General features: G+C 40.1%; 1 protein-coding gene across 15 annotated transcripts in view; it reads right to left on the bottom strand.

Annotated features, from left to right (window-relative positions):
- git1 (G protein-coupled receptor kinase interacting ArfGAP 1) overlaps positions 1 to 20,574 on the bottom strand; it is a 216,394-nt gene extending 195,820 nt beyond the window's left edge. For 14 of the 15 annotated variants that reach the window (XM_087977322.1, XM_087977325.1, XM_087977321.1 and 11 more), the window contains exon 1: positions 20,455 to 20,574. In XM_087977322.1, the coding sequence (XP_087833448.1) occupies positions 20,455 to 20,506 (52 nt within the window). In that variant the 5' untranslated portion in view covers positions 20,507 to 20,574. The remainder of the gene's footprint in view (positions 1 to 20,454) is intronic. The other variant, XM_087977324.1, reaches the window with a different exon arrangement.
- Between the last annotated feature and the right edge of the window lie 817 nt (positions 20,575 to 21,391).

The following is a 21,391-nucleotide window of genomic DNA, read 5'->3' on the forward strand; positions in this document are numbered from 1 at the left end:
ATAGTGAAAATATTCAGTTAATTTGGACAATTGTAGTAACAGTACATATGAAAAAAAACTGAGAAGGTATCTGGACTTTTTGGTAAAAAAAAAGAATCACTAAAAAGATCCACTGGGACTAACTTATTTCAAAAGTGCTTCTTGGAATCATACAGCTTAAGCTAGTTGTTTAGATTTATTTACTGGAAATTACATGCCTGGGTTTATGGCTGTCAGGAGTAAGTAATAGCCTGCTGAGAGAAAAACTACCCAGATCATCTGCCTTTGAGGGTCCAGTGCAATAACAAACACTAATCCAGCTGTTCTCCTGAAAAGTCTCTGAAACAGTTCAATATTTCCTGAATGAACTCCATCTGCATCATCAGGCCCTAGTAACAGCTGCCAATGTTTAGTGACAAACATCCAAGTGGTCCAGAATGCTGACTGAAAGCCATATAAAACATCTCATAACTTGTTCTTTTTACTTCAAGAACTAGCAGTTGGCCTTCTTTACAAATTAAATTTCCATTTTTAAAATTGGTGCAAAAATGTATTGGAAGTGATTATTTAGATGGGTAAATATTTGTACTTTCATATCTTCAAGCTACATGTTAATCCAATTTGCATCTTTGTTAAACAACTCATTTTATGCTAAATCAATTTTTTAAATTAATGAAACCTGGTTAGTCAATGGAACGTTTTATTCCAAATAGACTATAGTTAAGTGTGTCGCTGTCTAAATCAGTAACTATGCAAGGCATTTAAATTTATGTCGCAACTAATCAAGTATTGCAACAAGACAAGGACAGAAATTCCTCTAAACTTGACTGTAACAAAATGAATAAATAAGGACCATTAATGAGAATAGTGGGAAAGCACAGGAATAATCTTACCACTACCAATGTGCTATAACAAAACCAATAGTATTTTGGTAGTAATTTAGAAAGTTCAAATGTGATAGGTATCACATTTACATAGATGCTTGATAGAATTAACAATCCTAGTTCAACCTTTGGAATTCTCCCCATTCATACAACTTGCTCAATTATTCAAAGTCCAGATATATCCATCCAAATAAGTTTTCTCTAAATTCAGCCAAACTTAGTTGCATTGACAAACACTACCAAAGAGTGACCCATTTAAAAATGACAGGAATATGATGAGTTATAGAAATGTCACTACATTCACTTTAAACAAGCAGCAACCTGGTGCCATGGAATAAAGCAACAGTTAAAGCAATAATCAAATACCCTTTCATAGCCTATGTGTGACATTCACCTCCAGTGTCTACTATAAAACAATGAAAGTTTCAGTGAAGAAAGCTGGCTTCTTGCTTGCAAAAGTTTCAAAGAAATATGGAGTAGATATCAGTACCTCTCTCATCTGATTCAGAGGTTGAGGATTCATGCCCTGCTCAGGTACTGAATACAAACCGAAAGTCAATACTTCCGTATAATCTTGAGATGCTGTAATTTGTGCATAGTTTCTGTACTTTGGTAGTTATTTTATATGCAAAAGGTCCCTAGTTCAAAACGGAGTAAAAGCATCAAAACTTGGCAATCTAAAAAGTGAAGGAAGAATTGCATCCATTCCAGGTGACACTAACAAAATGAGAAATGTTGTATGTGTCAGCTTTTGTATAGCTTTAAGAGAGCAATCAAAATTATAGCTATTTTCACCCAAATTTAAAAAGTATGCAGGAAATTCTATTTGATTAATGCACTGGGTAATATAAAAACGTGGTGGATCTGAATTTGATTCTCAGAGATACTCAATACAGATGAAGGCTTCAATATGAGTATCTCAGCAAACAGCAGGGGTTCACGCACACTAGAATGAAGAAAGTTTTTTTAACATTTAATGCAATAGCACTACAGCATCATTCTGAAATCAACGAGTTAACCTCATGATTGAGCCATCCTAACCTGAACAGGCCAGAACTCCACAACATCAATTAATACTGCAGCCTCAAGAAACTTTAAAGAAAAACTGCTAGCAGTGAGTTTGAGCTGAGTGTGCCATTGACACAGGTTTGGATTTGTTATTAGACTAAAGAAAGTGGATGCAATGTTGAAATTGTGTGCATAATGTTAAATTAAAATACAGCACATTTGAAATAAGTACAAGTAAAGTGTGCTGGGTACTTTATTTGGCAACATTTTAGACCAGCCTAAGCTGAAACTTGCAGTTTACTGAAGTAGGTTGTACAAAACTCAGTACCCTCACTTGAAGCTGATGGGTTTTCGAAAATCATGACTGCTAAGTGAAACAACTATCAATGGAATCATGACTTCTCGTAGGAATCCATTTTAAAACCATATTTAAGTTGTCAAGAACAATTTTTGCCTGGAAAAGCCAATGTAAAAGTTGAAATACTGTAGCATACATATGCAGCATTGTTTGCATTCCTAGCTTAAATAACATGCAATATAAAACAATGAAAGTTTCAGTGAAGAAAGCTGGCTTCTTGCTTGCAGATGTTTCAAAGAAATATGGAGTTGATATCAGTACACATTCTTCAACTGTTGCACCTGCACAGGTAAAGTACCAATTTCACAGTGGTACCTGTAATAGTACAGGTACAAACTGATTAATAAAAAACAGATTAAAGATGAAATTTATAGGGGATCTAAGATGGCGGCGATCTGAGAAGATCACACTGCAGAGCTTCGCATCGCAGCAGGAGCAGGACGGTTCTTTAACCCACCCAACCCAGGTCATCAGGATTTCTAGGGGTGTTGAAAAGATTGTGGAGCCCCAAGAAACATTTAAGAATTGACCTGTATTTTCAGCTGTCCAGAAATGCCTAAAAAGGGAGGAGGAGCATCTGAGGCCGGGCCTGCAGCTCAGCCTGCAGCAGCCTCGGAGCAGATTACTCTTCAGGAACTGGTGAACCAGCTCTCGAAATCTCGCGAGATGTTGGGGAAACAGATTGAAGAGAAGCTGGCTCCAGTCTCTCTCATGCTGAAGCATGAGCAGCAGCTGGGAGACCTGGAGAAGAGGATGGATGAGGTGGAGCACAGGGTCCCAGTGGTCGAAGCTGATGCCAGTTCATTCAAGGAAGAGATCCAAGCCCTGAAGACGCAGGTTCAACATTTGCGTGATCAAGTGGATGATCTTGAAAACAGGGGCAGGAGAAAAAACATTCGGATCATCGGTCCGCCTGAGGGTAAGGAAGATGCGCGGCCTGCGGAATTTGTTGAAGATTGGCTTCCGAAATTCCTTGACTTGGAGGCTGGCATGACAGGATTGAAGATAGAGGGGCTCACCAGGTCGCAGAACGGAGGTCGGGTCTGGGTCAATGGCCTCGTCCTTTCTTGGTGCGGTTCCATCGTTACCAGGATAAGGAGAGAGTCATGGAGGCTTCCAGACACAAGGAGAAGGATCCAAAGGCCCTAATTTACGAGGGGTCTAAGATCATGTTTTTTCAGGACTTTTCAGCGGTGGTGATCCAGAAACGAAAATCGTATGATGGTGTCAAGAGAAGATTGAAGGAGCTTGGGATTCAGTACCCTGAGATATCTGGCAGTGCTTCGGATCACCTTAGATGGATCCATGCATCTCTTTGACACATCGGAGAAGGCAAGAGACTTTGTGGACAAACTAACCTAACTTAAACAATTGTAGTATGTATAAATATTGTTGCTTGGGTATGCGTTTATCATTCTGTAAAAGAAATGGAGGAAATCCGGTTGGAGCTTGGTTTTTCCTTTTTTTTCCTCTATTGATAATAATTTGGTTCAAACTATGTCTGGCGGTGGTTAAGATGTACGTTTGAAATTTCTAAGTTAGGACATACTAAAGGATGGGTGGGGTATTTATTCCCTTTTTTTTAATATAAAATAATTTTTTTAATTCATATTGATATTCTTTGGGGTGTTTATTCTTTTTAGCTTGTGCTTGCGATGCGGCTCTAGCTGGGAGAAGTGAAGGTGGTTGAGATGGTTAGATGCCTATTTATGGGCAGTTCGGGACAGGCAGTTGCCCCCTCCGGGCAGGGAGTGAGTTCCCCTACTCAGCGCTATTGGCGCTTTATATGTTGGTTTGTTTTCTGGTTTTTGTTGTTTTTTATTTTTAATAATTTTGCATGTTTGTTAAATGTAGTTTTAGTTTATGTAGTTTTTATATTTGGTGGACCATGCGACACTAAGGCTCAGCAATGTGTGGTTCGGGTTCCTCCTCTCTGGAATTTAAATGTAATTGCAGAAGATTATGGCTAATGATTTGATTAAATGGTGTACCTGGAATATCAAGGGAAGTCATTCACCAATTAAGAGGAAGAAGGTACTCGAGTCTTAGAAAGGAGGGGGTGGATATTGCTTTGTTACAGGAGACACATTTGGATGACAAGGAACATCTGAAATTACAGCAGAATGGCTTTGACCGAGTTTATTTTTCATCATTTAATACCAGAAGTAGGGGAGTGGCTATATTGGTAAGCAAAAATCTCTCATTTAAATTATTGGAACGTGTTAAAGACACATACGGGAGGTTTGTAATTCTTAAATGAGGGAGAATATGGCATTTTAAATGTTTATTGTCCTCCAGCTCATCCTCCTAAATTCCTGGTAGATACTTTTTCTAAACTAATAAGTCTCAAGTCTTGACCCATCGTTATAGGGGGAGATTTTAACTGCCTCATGGATCCCACAGTAGACAGGTTGCCTAAAGGACCCACGATACCCTCTGCACAAACTAAAAGTTATGGGTCTGTGTGGGGAATTAGGATTGGTGGACGTCTGGAGGTGTCTCCACCATACAAGGTAGGGATTTCACGTTTTTCTCCAATCCGCATAGATGTCACACGAGGATTGATTTTTTTCTGACCCCTGCTGTAACCCTGGATCTGGTGGCATCCTGTATGATTGGTAATATTGCCATCTCTGATCATGCTCCAGTGTACCTCATGGTTAAAATTAAGGATGTTACAGTTGATTCAAGGTACCCCTTTATTCTCATGGACAGCAAGTTTGTGGAGTATTTCTCTAGGAAAGTTCGGGCATTCCTGGACATCAACATAGCTCATCTGTTCTCTGGGAAACTGCCAAAGCTTATGTCAGAGGGTTAGTTATTTCATATTCCACAAGTAGGAAGCGGCAGAAGGGTCAGCAGCAATGTCTCCTTGAAGCATGGTTGAAGGCAGCCGAGAAGGCATATTTAGACAGACCCTCGTTGGTCAAACTACAGAGGATTACGGCACTGCAGTCTACACTAAATTCTGTGCTAACGCAGACGGCAAAGGAGGAGCTGGCTTTTGCAAAGCAAAGGTTATACGAGCATGGTGACAAGCCAGGCAAATACTTAGCATACCTTGCCAGAAAGAGAAGTGCCCCACAAACCATTACAGCGATTAGGAAAGGGTCTGGGAACCTAACACATGATTCTAAAAAGATTAATGTGGCGTTCCAGAGATTCTACTCTAAGTTATATCAGTCTGAGAATTGTGAGGAGGGGCAGGTCAAAATTGAATCCTTTTTGAGAGATCTGAAGTTCCCGGGCATGACTCCCGAACAACAGTCCTTTCTCAATGCCCCATTATCAGAGCAAGAAGTGCAGGAAGCTGTGAGGCAGCTTCAGAGTGGAAAGGCGCCCGGTCCTGATGGACTTCCCAGTGAATTCTATAAAGAATTTATAAGTATACTGTCAGGCTCGATGCTAAATATGTTTAATGATTCATCCAGTCATGATTGTCTCCCACCATCTCAGAGAGGCCAATATTTCACTTATCCTTAAAAAAAAAAGGGAAGGATCCGGAAGACTGTGCTTCATACAGACCCATCTCACTCTTAAATGTGGACTTTAAGATCCTCTCTAAGGCTCTTGTGTTAAGGCTGGAGACTGTGTTACCCTCTATTATTAAAGAGGATCTGACGGGCTTCATAAACGTTAGGAGGCTGCTTAATGTAATTCAAGCATGCCAACAGCAGTCAATACAGGGACTGGTGAATTCTTTAGATGCAGAGAAGGCATTTGACCGAGTTGAGTGGCCTTATCTTTTCTATACTCTAGACCGGTTTGGTCTGGGCGAAGTTTTCATAAGGTGGATAAAGGTTCTCTACAGTGTACCTCTCGCTGCAGTCATTACCAACGGGGTACGATCAAGCAATTTTAATATTTCTAGGGGCAGCCAGCAGGGCTGTCCCCTTTCACCATTACTTTTTATGTTGGTGATTGAACCGTTGGCAGAGGCCATTCGTGGGGATCTCAATATATCAGCTCCAGAAGTGGGGTCAAAATTACATAAGATCTCGCTATATGCGGATGATGTTCTAATTTTCTTGACAAATCCAGCAGTCTCAGTGCCTTGCCTGATACAATGCATTCACGCGTTTGGCGCTTTTTCAGGGTATAAGATTAATTTTGCTAAATCAGAGGCTATGCCTATGGGTGGTCTTACGAAAGAGTTGGCTCTTCAGAGTGACTATAGATTCCCATTTAGGTGGTCACAGGACGGTTGTATGTATTTGGGCATATTCATTACTCCAGTTCTGGATTGGCTGTTTAAAGTCAATTTTACTCAATTATTTGAAAATATTAAACAAGATCTCCAAAGACAGGAGGCACTTCCAGTCTCATGGTTGGGTCGGATAGCGCTTATTAAGATGAATATTCTCCCTTGTTTGCTATACCCTATATGGATGCTCCCCCTGATTTTCAAACAAACAAACACTCAGGAGACTGAACAGTTGGTTCAGCTCCTTTATCTGGCACCGTAAACGGCCCCTCATTAAATTAGCCAAACTGCAGTTGCCTCACAGATTGGGGAGAGTAGACCTTCTGGACATTAAAAATTACCAATTAAGCTCGCTTTTGACCTACATAAGTGATTGGGTTTGTGGGGACCCTCTTTCAATATGGCTAGATATTGAAGTCTCCCAGGCAAGGTGCCCCCTTACCAGTTTGCTGTTTTTGGACAAAGTAAGGACAGTTAGGGAATATTGCCATAACCCAATAGTCATCAATACTGTTAAAGCATGGAGGGCAATTCGGCAGAGGGAAGGTAATATTGTTACACCTTTAGTGGGTATGCCGAGTTTTCAACCAGGTATGATAGATTCAGGATTTAAACGTTGGGCAGCTAGGGGGTATATCTTGCATGGGTGATTTATTGGAGGGAGATGTAATGATGTCCTTTGATCAATTAGTACGGAAGTACGAGTTACCTAATAGAGACCTCTTTCGTTTTTTCAAGTTAGGGATTTTAGTCAAAAAAAAAAGGACCACACTTTTGACTGATCCCTACAAATCTGACATAGAAAGAAGGGTACTAAGGGTTAAGAGTACACTCTGTCAGTACTCTATATCACCAATTGGGGGGTGCCACCTCAGAGGAGTCTGATCGATTCTGCAAGATGTGGGAAAGAGAGCTGGGTGTTGAAGTTCCTTCAGAGGCATGGGAGGATATTTGGGAGAATGTAAGGAAGGTATCAACTTGCACTAGGACCCATGTTGAAGATTCTCCACAGGGTCCATTTAGCCCCAGACCGTTTGTCAAAATTTAAACCAGGGGTATCTTCAGCATGTCCCAAGTGCAAGGTCTGTACGGGCACTCTTACCCATTATCTTTGGTCTCGTGACAGGCTTCAAACATATTGGAGCACTGTGGTGGGTGCAATGGAGAGGATTTTAGGTGTAGGGGTGGAGAAGGACCCTATTTCGCTCCTTTTGGGCCTACCCATTGCATTTCCTGCAGACTCGCATAAGGAAAAACTTTTCAATATTCTTACATTCTGTGCAAGGAAGAATATCTTGCGATATCAGAAAACCCCCCAGGCCTGTCGGGTTGGCGGAAGATTGTTATGGAACATATTCCCCTGAATTTTCTCACAAATATGGTACACCACAAAACTGAGAATTTTTACAAGACATGGCAACCCTTTTTGAAATACCTGGACACAGATTTATCTGCCACACTAACAAGGGCTTTTATATAGCCGTAACGATTGTGTTTCATGTGTCCAATATCCAGGGAGGAGGAACTGTGAATGTATGAGTGTTTTGTTTGGTTGGGCTGAGTTATTACTATTTATTTGTTTGTGGTTAGGTATTTATTTAGTTAGTTAAATAGCTAATTTAGGTTTTTTAAATTTTACACTTCTCCATATATGTTTATACATTCATATAGGAGGGTGGGTTGGGGAATTCTTTTATTATTTGGGTTTAGTTTTGTACTATTTTTGTACTGTTTTGAATTGCATTGTTTTGTATTTGTTGTAATATTTAAAAATCTATTTTTTCTTAAAAATATATTATAAAAAATGAAATTTACTTCAGTATCTGAATAGAGAACTGTTTAGGAAAACAAAGATTGATACTAAACTATTTCTTTTACTTGAAGATATCTGGTTAGTTGACAGATCTGTTCATTCTAAACAGACTACAGTTAAGTATGTCATTGTTTAAAATCAGTAACTGTGTAAGGCATTTAAACTTTTGCTGCCACTAGTCAATTATTACAACTAGACATGGACAGAAATTCCTCCAAACTTGATTTAACAAAGTGAATAAATAAGAACTGTTAATGAGAATAAGTGGAGGAATAACATTATCACTACAAATGCGCCCTAACAAAATCAATAGCATTTTTGAAGCAATTTTACAAGTTGATAGCATGGCGCAGACACAATGGTGCAAACTCAAGAAGCACAATCAAGGGTCTCACTGGTGACGCAATGATGAGACCTGACCACAAGGGATGATAAACAAGGAGTGGCACTTTAAATGTGGAGAGGGGAAATAAGAGATAAAGTTTTTTTGGCTTAAAATTGTAAAAAGTGGAGACGTAATTTATATACATCCAGGGCAATTCTGAGCAACAAAAAAATAGGGTATCACCAGGCCACATAAACAGTGCTGATTGGGTCAAATGATCAAAAGCTTGATTAAAGAATAAGATTTAAGGACATCCTAGGAGGAGGAAAACGAGGTATAAAGAACCAAGGGCAAAGGAAGAATAATCCAAAATTGAGTGCATAAACAACTGAAGGTAATGGTGGAGTATTAAAGCTGAGGATGCACAAGAAGATAGGATGAAAGGAGCGTAGTTATCTTGAATGACTAAGAGGTTGCAGAAAATTACAGAGATAGGGAGGGGTGAAGCCAGAGGGATTTGAAAAATTAGATGGCTATTTTAAAAATAAGACATTACTTGACTGGAAGGCACATTCTAAGTTACCAAGCCCATAGATAATAGGAGAATGGGATTTGCTGAGAGTTATGACATCAGCAGTGAGGTAAATGGAGCTGCTAGCTCGGGAACAGAATTTGAAGCAGGGAGAAACCAAAAACAATTCAGTCTTCTAAATATCCAATTCCTGCGCCTCCAGTATTGTATGTCAGACAAGCAGTCAAGTAATTTAGCAACAGATGACTTGAGATGGTGGTGAGGTAGAGGTGGGGTTCATCAGAGTACATATGAAAACTAATGCTGTGCCAGTAGATGGTGCAGAGGGGCCTCTTGAAACTGGGACACAGGAGGAATCCAAGAACAGATCCTTGGGGGATACCACAGGTAGTGCTGCAGGAGAAGAAACCTTGAAAGTGATTCTCATTGTAGAATTCACCACAATGGATTAGTTGCCCGATTCAGGCACATCAATACCTGCCAGAGGCAGTTAAAATACCAACAACATTCACAAAGGTCAAAGCAATTAATCAAACTTGCTACTAAATTATGAAAATAGGTTTTTTAAAAAAACCTTCACACATGACATGGTTAGTTACTTTTACTTGCACAACATACAAAACCAGCATAGTCTGCAGAATTTATTCCTCTGTTCAGTCCAGTTACCAGCAGACATTAACCAACCCTGAAAGCACAGGGCCAGTTTTGAGAAAACATTATTTTTATCGAAGATTGACAGAAAGCAAAACAGATTATTGTCCAATATTCCTGCCATTAAACATAATATTGCTAATATAAAAGCATTACAGACTTGTTGCAGTGGAACATCAATTCTGAATCTCAGACCTCAATGTTTGTCTTGTGGCATAAGCCTATTAAATATGGTCAAAAAATTCTAAATGCACACATTCATTATTTTTAGAGTATTTGTATTTCGGGTGCCTAGAGTTTGAAAGTGGCTTTGAAACATGTGTGCCTCAAACCAACTCATAGCCACAAAACCACAGAACCAATGCACAAGAGAACAGAGAAGATACTGTCAAGTATCTGGTTTCTTACTTCAATGCAATTATTTAAAATTTCTTACCTATACACTGGGTAAACCACGTACACCACTATTCAGGAAAGGAGAGAATTTGATTTTATAGTGCAAGAATTTGTTCAATCAAGTGAGAAATCAATTTTCCGGCTGAAACACCACTTTCTGGGAGCCGATCCATCCTGATAAACCTGTCCAGCCTGATTGGTCTGTCCCTTTAGGGACCAATCAGATGCTAGTCCTGCAGCTGGCTCCAAGCACAGCAACAGCTTAACCGGCTTCCCTTCCCTGGCCTCAAACTCCTCTGGTTTTTCCCCACCCAGCCAATTTCTCACTAATTCACACAAAGTTCTGCTAATTTTATTGGGGTATTGGTTCAAACTTATACTGCACAACAATTTAACAGCACTGATTCTAAACACAGATCAGGCTGGAGCCTAGAAAAGATCAATGGCACTTAGGATAAACTTATAAGGGAGATAGCTGGAGGATCGAAAAGGAGGGAACAAAAACACAGGAATGAAAGAGCATGCAAGTAGAAGAGAGAGAAGGAGTATGGAAGGTGGAAATAAACATACAAATCTGCATGTTGGTCAACAATCATCTTTAATCTCATCTTTAAAGTCCTGTTTGCCAGCCTCCTCCATACCAACTCTCACAAAATACAACATACGCAGAAACTTGCTGTCATATCTTGACTTTACAATTCCCTTTTTTTCCATGTTTGTACCGCCTATTTTAGGTCAATGATTTCATAACCCTTGTCCTCTTTTACAAGTTCCTCAGCTGCCACATCCTCTCCTATCTCTAAAACCTCTCAGTCCATGTATACGATTATTCTACTCTTGGCCAATAGAAATTGGCTGGCTTCCACTGCCTCAATTTCACCACAGATGGTGAGACCTGCAGTCATCATTTCCCAGTACACTTGGATTTTGTTCCTAAACACATCTGCTGTGTGCATTTTCATCTTCAGAAACAGTTCAATTCGACCACACCTTCAATCCACACCTCCAGCTTCTCCCACAGCTTCCCTGGTGTTAGATTTCTTTCACCCTCCCCCATCCTGCCTTTATGAAATATATTAGGATGTTTGCTAAATCAAAGTTTCTATACTGCACAAAAATAAGTTTCTGTTTGAGAGATTAACTCCATTCTAAATTCAAATCAAATTCTGGCAGCACTCGATTAAAAATTACAGGTGCTAAACAAACATCACTAGGCCAACTTAGTATATAGATTTATATCAGAATGAGATGTTATGGATGTAAAGGTTCAGAAAATTGTTTTAACTGGAACTCAATTCTTAAAATTATGAAAGCTTTTGGAGGGTGAATAGTGAAAGATTATTCCCACTACTTGTTGAACTCAGTGAGTAGGAAGCAATATTAGGCTAATAAAAAAGGTATATTAAAAATGTATTAAAGAAATAGCCAATTTGAAAAAAATTCGGATTAGAGTATTAGCATAACAAATCTAGTTCCTATCAAAGATCAAAACAACTATTACCAAAATTACAGTTCTAATTGCCCAAACAGCTTCTAAAACTTCAATTCCAAAAAAAAATCATCAATTGTATTTCCTTAAATCCAGAATTTCAAAACTCTGGAAATATAGGTAGCTGTAACCAAGGTAGACAAGCAGGAAGCTGGAAAAACAGCAAGCCAGACGGCATCAGGAGGTGGAGTAGTTGACTTTAAGAGTGTAACCCTGAAAAGTCAACTTCTGCACCTCCTGATGCAGCCTGGCTTGCTGTGTTCTTCCAGCCTCCTGCCTGTCTACTTTGGATTCCAGCATCTGCAGTTTTTTGTCTTTAAGCAACATCAGCACAGAATCAAAATTATATTGAACTATCCAATAACCTGATAGAAGAACAGATTGCCAAACATTACAACTATTGGTTATAACAGCTGCTTATTCTAGAATATTTCCATTTTTGTCAGTGTAAGTGCTCTCGCATGGAAATGTGACTGTCACAAAGATTCTGGTTGCTACAATTCAAATTATATCCCATAATTCATGACAAAAGCATCTCTAGCTAAAGACCAAAAATAGTTAAACTAATATGAAACATGCTACTGCTAAGCCTAAAACATGAAAATGTAGATTTTTCTTTTCCTACAGGAAATGGACAAATGTTTTCAGAAGAATCCATCCCACACAGACTTTGGATTAGTCAGACATGCCTGAATAAACTATACATTTTCGTACTTCTTCGGTTGATGAATATTCAAAAAGTACAAAAATATCCAGGTTCAAACTTACAAATGAATGGCTCAGGAATCAGGAGTGATAACAAATTACTTCATGATGTACACACGAATGAAAATTGTATCAGTGAGAAAAATTAAGTGATTAATAACAGGAGGAAATATAGCAAACAAAATTCTCGTGTACCATAAGATTCACTCAGATTGCCACTTGAATGGAAGGAAACAAAAGCAATGACTATAAAGCTTTTAACATAAAAGAACATAAAAAAGCAATACATAGAAGCACAGTCAAATAAAATGAGGCACCAAACCAGAGAAAGAAATATATAGAATGATGATCAAAAGCATCGTCAAAGAAGTATATTTTGAGAAGTGTTCTATGGAATGAAAGGGAGATAAGTGGAGATGTTTATGGAGAGTGTTCCAGGGGTTAGGATGTAGGTACTGATCAGAGTGAAGTGGTTAAGACCAGGGATGTGAGAGAGGCCACAAAACAGAATATTCTGTGGGTTTCAGGACTGAAGGAGATCAGCAAGATAGTAAGGGTTGAAACCACGAACAGATTTGATTAAGAATAGCAAGTCGCCCATCAAGCAGCATCACACTTGGAGTCAAAATATTATGGCAAATTGGTGGCAGTGTGGGAAGGAAAAGAAAGCATATCCTGCACTCCAGATCCCACTCCCTTACAGTATGTACTGCCCAATGTGCATAAAGATTGACGAATTGAGAATCGACTTGCTCTGCCACATAAAGGCCCATGGCAGAAACTCAACTGAGCAGACATTAATAACAAATTGAGGGACCTAAAACTTAAGCACTGGTGGTTTTAGATGACAAACTTACAGAAGGCTGAGACTAACTTAAAATGTGTTGAAATAACTGTGTAGAGACAATAAAGACATGAAAGATGAGTTTAGCAGATTAGCTGCAACAAGTTGAAAATGCACAATAAAAAAATTAGCACAAATACATAGCGCGAAATTAATCTCATCATGGTACCTATATTAGTCTTGCCCAGATTTGGTTTCCAGAGAGAGGGGTGAAAACAGTGGTTAGGGAACAGATGTTGATCCTTCCAATCTTTAATGAGAAACTTTCTGTTTATCCAATGCTGGATGTCAGACTAACAGTCTGACAATTTATAGAGACTGTGATGGAATCAATAAAGATGATTGGGAGATAGAGCGGTGTGCTGTCAGTTTCTGATGTATGCTGATGTGCTTTCACAGATTGCAGACGCGTAACACATGCATGTGGAATGGGAAGAAGCCAAGGATAGATCCTTGAAGCTCCCATAGACAAAAGTGCAGTTGCAGTAAGAGATGCCATTGCAGATTAGCAGAGGGATTGAATTCAAGAGTCGTAAAGTGATGTTGCAACTGTACAGGACTTTGGTTAGGCCACATTTGGAGTACTGTGTGCAGTTCTGGTCGCCTCACTTTAGGAAAGATGTGGAAGCTTTGGAGAGGGTGCAGAGAAGATTTACCAGGATGTTGCCTGGAATGGAGAATAGGTCGTACGAGGATAGGTTGAGAGTGCTAGGCCTTTTCTCGTTGGAACGGCGAAGGATGAGGGGTGACTTGATAGAGGTTTATAAGATGATCAGAGGAATAGATAGAGTAGACAGACGGAAACTTTTTCCCCGGGTGCAACAGAGTGTTACAAGGGGACATAAATTTAAAGGTGAAGGGTGGAAGGTATAGGGGAGATGTCAGGGGTGGGTTCTTTACCCAGAGAGTGGTGGGAGTGGTAGAGTCAGAATCTTTGGTGACCTTTAAGCAGCAATTGGATAGGTACATGGATGGGTGCTTAAGCTAGGACAAATGTTCGGCACAACATCGTGGGCCGAAGGGCCTGTTCTGTGCTTTGTTGTTCTATGTTCTAGATTACTTAGTACCAGTCAATTTCTAGTGCCCAGTTACAGAGCAACAAAACAGAAACTTAGAATGGATAGGCAAGTCTTTTCTATTGATAAGGAATTGGGTGAAAGTTAAATTAAGGGATGTAATGAGAAATTACTACACAATTATTCCAAATCCTGCAAAATTACTGATCATACAGTGGCAATCAAGATGAACTTGCTAAAACTAAATCGGTTCTCTTTGGTGTTACCATTTATTTAAATGAAATGCAAGGACTGGATTCTGATGCATAAGATCAATATACATGGATATAGACAATATAGACAATATACATGGATTTGAAAGTTGTGCGTGGGAAGTCATGTCTCACAAACTTGATTGGAGTTTTTTGAGGAAGTAACAAAGAGGATTGATGAGGGCAGAGCGGTAGGTGTGACCTATATGGACTTCAGTAAGGTGTTCGACAAGGTTCCCCATGGGAGACTGATTGGCAAGGTTAGATCTCACTGAATAAAGGGAGAACTAGCCATTTGGATACAGAACTGGCTCAAAGGTAGAAGACAGAGGATGGTGATGGAGGGTTGTTTTTCAGACTGGAGACCTGTGACCAGTGGAGTGCCACAAGGATCGATACGGAGTCCTTTACTTTTTATCATTTGCATGCGAGCATAAAAGAGTACAGTTAGTAAGTTTGCAGATGACACCAAAATTGGAGGTGTAGTGGACAGCGAAGAGGGTTACCTCAGATTACAACAGAATCTGGACCAGATGGGCTAATGGGCTGAAGAGTGGCAGGTGGAGTTTAATTTAGATAAATACGAGGTGCTGCATTTTGGGAAGGCAAATCTTAGCAGGACTTATACACTTAATGGTAAGGTCCTAGGGAGTGTTGCTGAACAAAGAGACCTTGGATTGCAAGTTCATAGCTCCTTGAAAGTGGAGCCACAGGTAGATAGGATAGTGAAGAGGGCGTTTGGTATGCTTTCCTTTATTGGTCAGAGTATTGAATACAGGAGTCAGGAGGTCATGTTGCGACTGTACAGGACATTGGTTAGGCCACTGTTGGAATACTGCGTGCAATTCTGGTCTCCTTCCTATCAGAAAGATGTTGTGAAACTTGAAAGGGTTCAGAAAAGATTTACAAGGATGTTGCCAGGGTTGGAGGATTTGAGCTATGGGGAGAGGCTGGACAGATTGGAGGCTGAGGGGTGACCTTATAGAGTATTACAAAATTATGAGGGACATGGATAAGACAAATAGACAAAGTCTTTCCCTGGGGTGGGGGAGTCCAGAACTAGAGGGCATAGGTTTAGGGTGAGGGAACAAAGATATAAAAGGGATCTACAGGGCAACGTTTTCACACAGAGGGTGATAAGTGTATGGAATGAGCTGCAAGAGGAAGTGATGGAGGCTGGTACAATTGCAACATTTAAGAGGTATCTGGATGGATATATGAATAGGAAGGGTTTGGAGGGATATGGGCCGGCTGCTGGGACGAGATTGGGTTGGGATACCTGGTCGGCATGGACCGAAGGGTCTGTTTCCATGCTGTACACCTCTATGACTCTATATAGGATTTTAAATAATATCAAATCTACTATACAGATATACTGAAAATTCTGTCTCAATACAACTCAACAATTTAAACACCACAGAACATACTCAATGAGAAAACTCAACAGGAACATTCGTGCCACAAAAACAGAGTGAGACCTCTCAGGTCAATGACCTTTCATTTAACTGTAGTGATCTCATGGATTAGTAGTAAGAGAATGACAGCAAAGAACCAACCAATGAGTCTATGTTGTTGAGAGTGAGTTTTGCACTTTTAATTCATTAACTTAAAACAAAATCTTCTCTCTCCAACGTATGTTCAGCTATCCCTATATAATGGTCATGGAAAGTTAGAAGAAAACATTGCACTGAATGGAATTGGCTGTTATGGGGCAAATGAGAGTTTGAAGTAAGTGGAGCAGGATCATTTTTCCTTTGACTTGCTCTCAAGTCCATCCATAACATGTATTTTTCAGAGCAGCCATGATTAAGTGGATTCAAAATGAAATCCACTTAATTATAAAAACTTACATAAATTACAGTCAAGATGCATTCAAGAAGAACAAACTATTGCTTTTAATCCATATTCCGACACTTACGACAAAAAGAGGTTGATTCAGCAAATGTAATGAACTGCTGAAATTTTACAAAACGCGCACAAATAAGCTTTCATGAGCCATTCAACTCAAAAGATTATCAAATCGGCTTTCACTTGACACTCACAACATGCACTTAAAAACCATGACACTAGAAAATTGCACGCACCTGCCCATTTTTCCCTTTCTTAACCCAGAGACACCAAATTTGTGGATCCTGCACAGCCAACACAGAACTGAAGTATATAATTCGCACAGTTCAGCATTAAACAGAGAAGTGCATTTATTACTTCCTACTGACAAATTGAAAGACCAGACTGAATTTTTGCAGCAAGATTCAAAATTTTCCAGAAAAGCTTTCAAAAAAAAGTTTTGCCAAAACGATGTAATATTGTCAAAAACAAATCAGAAAAAACATGTTCATTTTCAAACACGTCAGTTAGGAGAATAACCTCAAAACATGCTAAGTGATCCACATTGTTGTCATTTTTTGCAAACGTATTTTAAACACAGATATCAAGATATCTTAGGATTTTTTTTTTAAAAACTCCCAATAATGAAGTAAACGCTCCACATTATATCGCTAATGAATATCAACTGATCCACAATTGAAGAACTACACTTGAACATCTCTGGCTTGATGCAGGATTTTTAAAAATAGCAATCATAAGGTGGAAAGCAAGCTATCAGACAGACCTAGAATGGCAATTGCCAAAAAAGAACTAGAGATAACATGAGGAAAAATGATGTGATTAGTTTGAATTTGGAATGCACTTGGAGGTGCATAGGGAAGTGGATACAGAGTTCATAACCTCCAAAAGGAAACTGGATAAATATTTGGAGAAAAAAAAGATATGTGGAGAGGAGACTAACTGAATCCTTCCACAAAAGCATAGTGCAGACTCAATGGACTGCATGGTTTCCTTTACTGCTGTACAATTCTACGATTCTTGTGAAAAGGAAGATTTTGCAACATCTGAAATTCTCCAATCAAAAAACTTTACAATTCACTCCATGGCATCCAGTTATAATTCCCAATCATATATAGTTTCCCCACTAAAGGTTAGTGACTTTTGTGAAAAAGTCTAAGCAGAAGTCCTAAATTGCCTTTGTCTATTTTGAACCCAAAGGCATGGTTTAGTTTAAGGGTGTCATTTACAGAATTATCCAAAACACGGGCTTGCATACCTCAACAGGGACCTATCTCAACCATCCTCAAATGGAAAAGCTGGGGCTTTTCCAGTCTTTCTTCATGAGTCGGTCCATTTCTGACCTGTTCTGAACTGTTTCTAATCCTTGAATCTCTTACTCAATCTCAGTGGAAAACGTGCATGAATATTAAATAACAGGAATAGGCAAGCTTACAACATCATTGTAGATAATGATAAACACTATGTATGACCACTTGGGTAAAATAACAAAAGTTAAAATTATTATTTCCACACAAGATACAAGTGCGTGCCAAAACCAATGGTGAGCTTAGTCCAAAGTTTTTTTTTAAATTAGAAAGTATTTGAAAGAGGAAAATATTGAAAGATGCGTGAGGAAGTAGATGAGAAAATTAGACCAAATAGTTTAGAAAGTAACAGTATCAGGCCAGACTTAATTGGCCAAGTAACCCATGTTATAACATTAAGATTTTAAATATACTTCACAGAATGGAGGCCTACAATTCATTACACTTTTGACCAAAGGTTTAAGCAACCAGTGAATCAATAGATCAATTTCTCAAGCACTTCATTCCTCTTTCCTTAAAGCAAAGTTTACTTTTCATAATACAACTACAAGTAATGAGACAACAGTTTGCTATCATCCATCTGAAAATGTTTCAGTGGATCATGCATTCAAACTTAGATTATACCATGTAGTACAATGGCTCAGTGGTTATTGTATTATAAATTGTTCACAGAATCTAGGGATGCGTTGGCTCGGTGGATTAGCAATGGTAAATGTGGGGTTATGAGAATACGCTGGGCAGGGGAGGGGGGCGGGAAGAGGGGAGGTGGTGGTGTGCTCTTCAGAGGGTCAGTGTAGACCCGATGGGCTGAATGGTCTGTTTTGGCACTATAGGGATTCTCTGATTAAAAGCTCGAAGATGTATAAACTTGTTGTTAGGAAACAAAACATTTTAGTGATATTTGGAAACAAACTTTAATAGCCCCCAGCTAATGTAACTTCTTCAGCAGATCGGTGTGGACTCTATGGGCTGAATCACTGTAGAGATTCTTTGATTCTGCTTACATTTCCCTTCCCAGTGTCTGTGCAATCCACATTGTTTACTGCTGTCCTTTCCAACTTCAACTATTTGGATAGGCATGCAATGTCTCTTGACTTTTTCCTCCTCCTTGAAGACAATGGTTTCAACTTCGAGATGTTGAAAATATTTGATAAATGTCAATTTCCTCAATTTGACCACGTGACGAAACTCCAAATGAAACATTACTAACAATTCTCTCATCCACTCCAATTGTCTGTTACATCAATAACCAAACTTTTCTCCCTCTACACCTCCAACTTTCAGTTGTATCGTGTAAACGTTCTCATTGAAAATGCAAAACAGTCTCAGGATGTGCGTCAAATGAATACTTGGAGTTAACAGAAAACTAGTCATAAGCCTTACTTTTAAAAATGCACTTACAGAACATTGCACATTATTGGAATAATTATTCTGACTTAAAGCACAGTGACTGGAAACAGAGTTCAAACATTCACAATCCCAGCATACAAAGCTCAAAGCAGTGGATATCACACCATCAATAACTTTTTTTAAAAAAGAAATCTTGCAAACCTACATCACAAGCACCACTTCTGGCTCTTCACAAACTCACTGTATTACGACTGTACTAAGGACCAATTACATAATTGGACTGCAGAGGATAGGGAAATTATGAGGGCAGCACCTTGGGTAGGAACATGTGCAACATTGGACCCTCTGCTTAACCCCAGATAAACATGATGGCTGACATCAAGACCAAGACTTTTTGTTAAATACAAAATGTGTACAAGAGATAAAGCCAAACACAAAATGCCTAGAGTTTTTATACAGAATTAAAATAAAGCACACTAACAATTTGACAGAATTCCAAAATATGCCACAAGCTAATGATCTTTTTAATTCATAACCTAATTTATATTGTACAAATTTCAAATTGAATTATAATTAGAGATAACAATATATCCAGTTGGCATAACCTCAATTACTGCAAACTCTTAAAAATATGGATTTCACTGCAACAGATTTGATACCTACTAAATTAGATCTGATATCTCCTACATCAAACTTAAATCACAGTTCAGCTGGCAGATAACCAACTTGCATTTGTGCCTCCGCTGTTATGTAACTCGGCGAATATCGCAAAATAGAGTACTTCAAAACGAACTGAATCCTATTTTTGGTCTACATGCGAATAATTAGAACTCCACCTCAAACGAAAAGTGAAATAGATGGCTAATGTTTCGGGTAAGATGCGCTGATTCATTGGTATCTAATTTATTGATTCAAAACAATGAAAAGTTTTACACATCAATTTAGAGTCTCGGTGGGGTAGAGCACCTGAATCAAAATCGTTGCACACAGAAACACGCTCACAAAGAATCACTGGCTTCTTAAGGCTGGCATTGCGAGTTCATCAAACCGATTACTATGTTTAATCACTGCTCAGCCTTGGGACAATGGCCAATACTGCAATCGGGAACTTGACGTTTCCAGACAAGACTTTCACAACTGGCCACTAAACGTTTGGGAAGGATTAGAGAGAGAGAAAAAAAAACACACACACACACAACCCAAGGCGAAACGGGACCATCCTTTCCACATGACTCCTACTTCAGTTTCCAACCCCCAACACAAGTGGCTGACCCAAACCACCCCCTCCTCACCCCGGCTGCCGGCGGGAGGGGGGTTGCTGACCTGACAGGCCCCAAGTCAGACCAACCGGCACCTCCTCCTCCACCCAATATACTCCTCGGGCTCTACCGTCAGGTAGAAGCAAGTGGGGGGGGGGGGGGGGGGTTCGGCCCTGATCCCCGGGCTCCCTCATTGCCCACCGCTCCCTTTCTCGTTCCCATTCACCGAGTCACGTACCTGAGGCGCTGCAGTCGGCGCACACTTCGTTGGGCCGCAGCTTTCGGGACATTTCTGCTCCCTCGCTCTCCCTCTCTCTCGATAACGATTCCCCCGGTCTCCGCTGATTTATTCCCAGCGCTCACCACCCCCTCCTCCTTCCCGGCCCCCCCCCGGTCCTACCCTGACCCCCCCCCCGGTCCTACCCTGACCCCCCCCACCCCCAACCGCCCCACTTCTCCAGCCCTTCCTCCGACACCGCCGGCTCTCCAAACCTCCCAGGGCCGGTGTGTTTAGCGCAGACGCGTCCGATTCGAGACAAGTTACTGGAAAACCGCAGCTTTCGCCCGCCCGCCCCCATTCCCAGAGCGACCAGGAAGTGACGACACAGCCCTGCCCGCGCCGCGCATCCCAACCGACTGCTGGTGGAATTCCCACGCGCGTCATCTGACTGGCAGCCCGATTCCCCCAATAGACCGGCGGTCCGTAGCCCATTACGTCACCGCACGCCAATCCGCTTCCCCCAGCCAGCAAGTTTGGTGGATACTGGCTTATGAACCTGAAACTCCGGGTGGGGGAGCAGGAAGTGGAAGGAGGCGACCGCAGCAAGTATGTTGGGAGTTGTAGTTCTCCCCAGACAGCTGGCGCAAGGGTGATGTCATTGCTCAGCCTGGAGTATATTGGGTTGCCTACCCATATTTATACATATTAGAGTTATTTTCCTGGAGTTGGTCAAAAAGAAGTTGCTCGTTTTAAATTGCAAATTGCCACTAATATTCCTAACCTCAACGGAGGAACTACAGCTCCCAGGAGGTTTTAAGACAGCGCATCTCTAAAATTGTAGATAATGGGGTTGGCCATAAAATTAAATATATAACTATTAATTTTTTTCGCTGATCAGTAACTATGCTGAATGCACAAAAAATAATAGTAGATACTATCTAGTCACTTTGCAGAT

The sequence above is a fragment of the Chiloscyllium plagiosum genome, unplaced genomic scaffold (genome assembly GCF_037043375.1).
Source record: "Chiloscyllium plagiosum isolate Xiang-an unplaced genomic scaffold, Cpla_swu_hap1 HiC_scaffold_31, whole genome shotgun sequence".
NCBI classification, from domain to species: Eukaryota; Metazoa; Chordata; class Chondrichthyes; order Orectolobiformes; family Hemiscylliidae; genus Chiloscyllium; species Chiloscyllium plagiosum.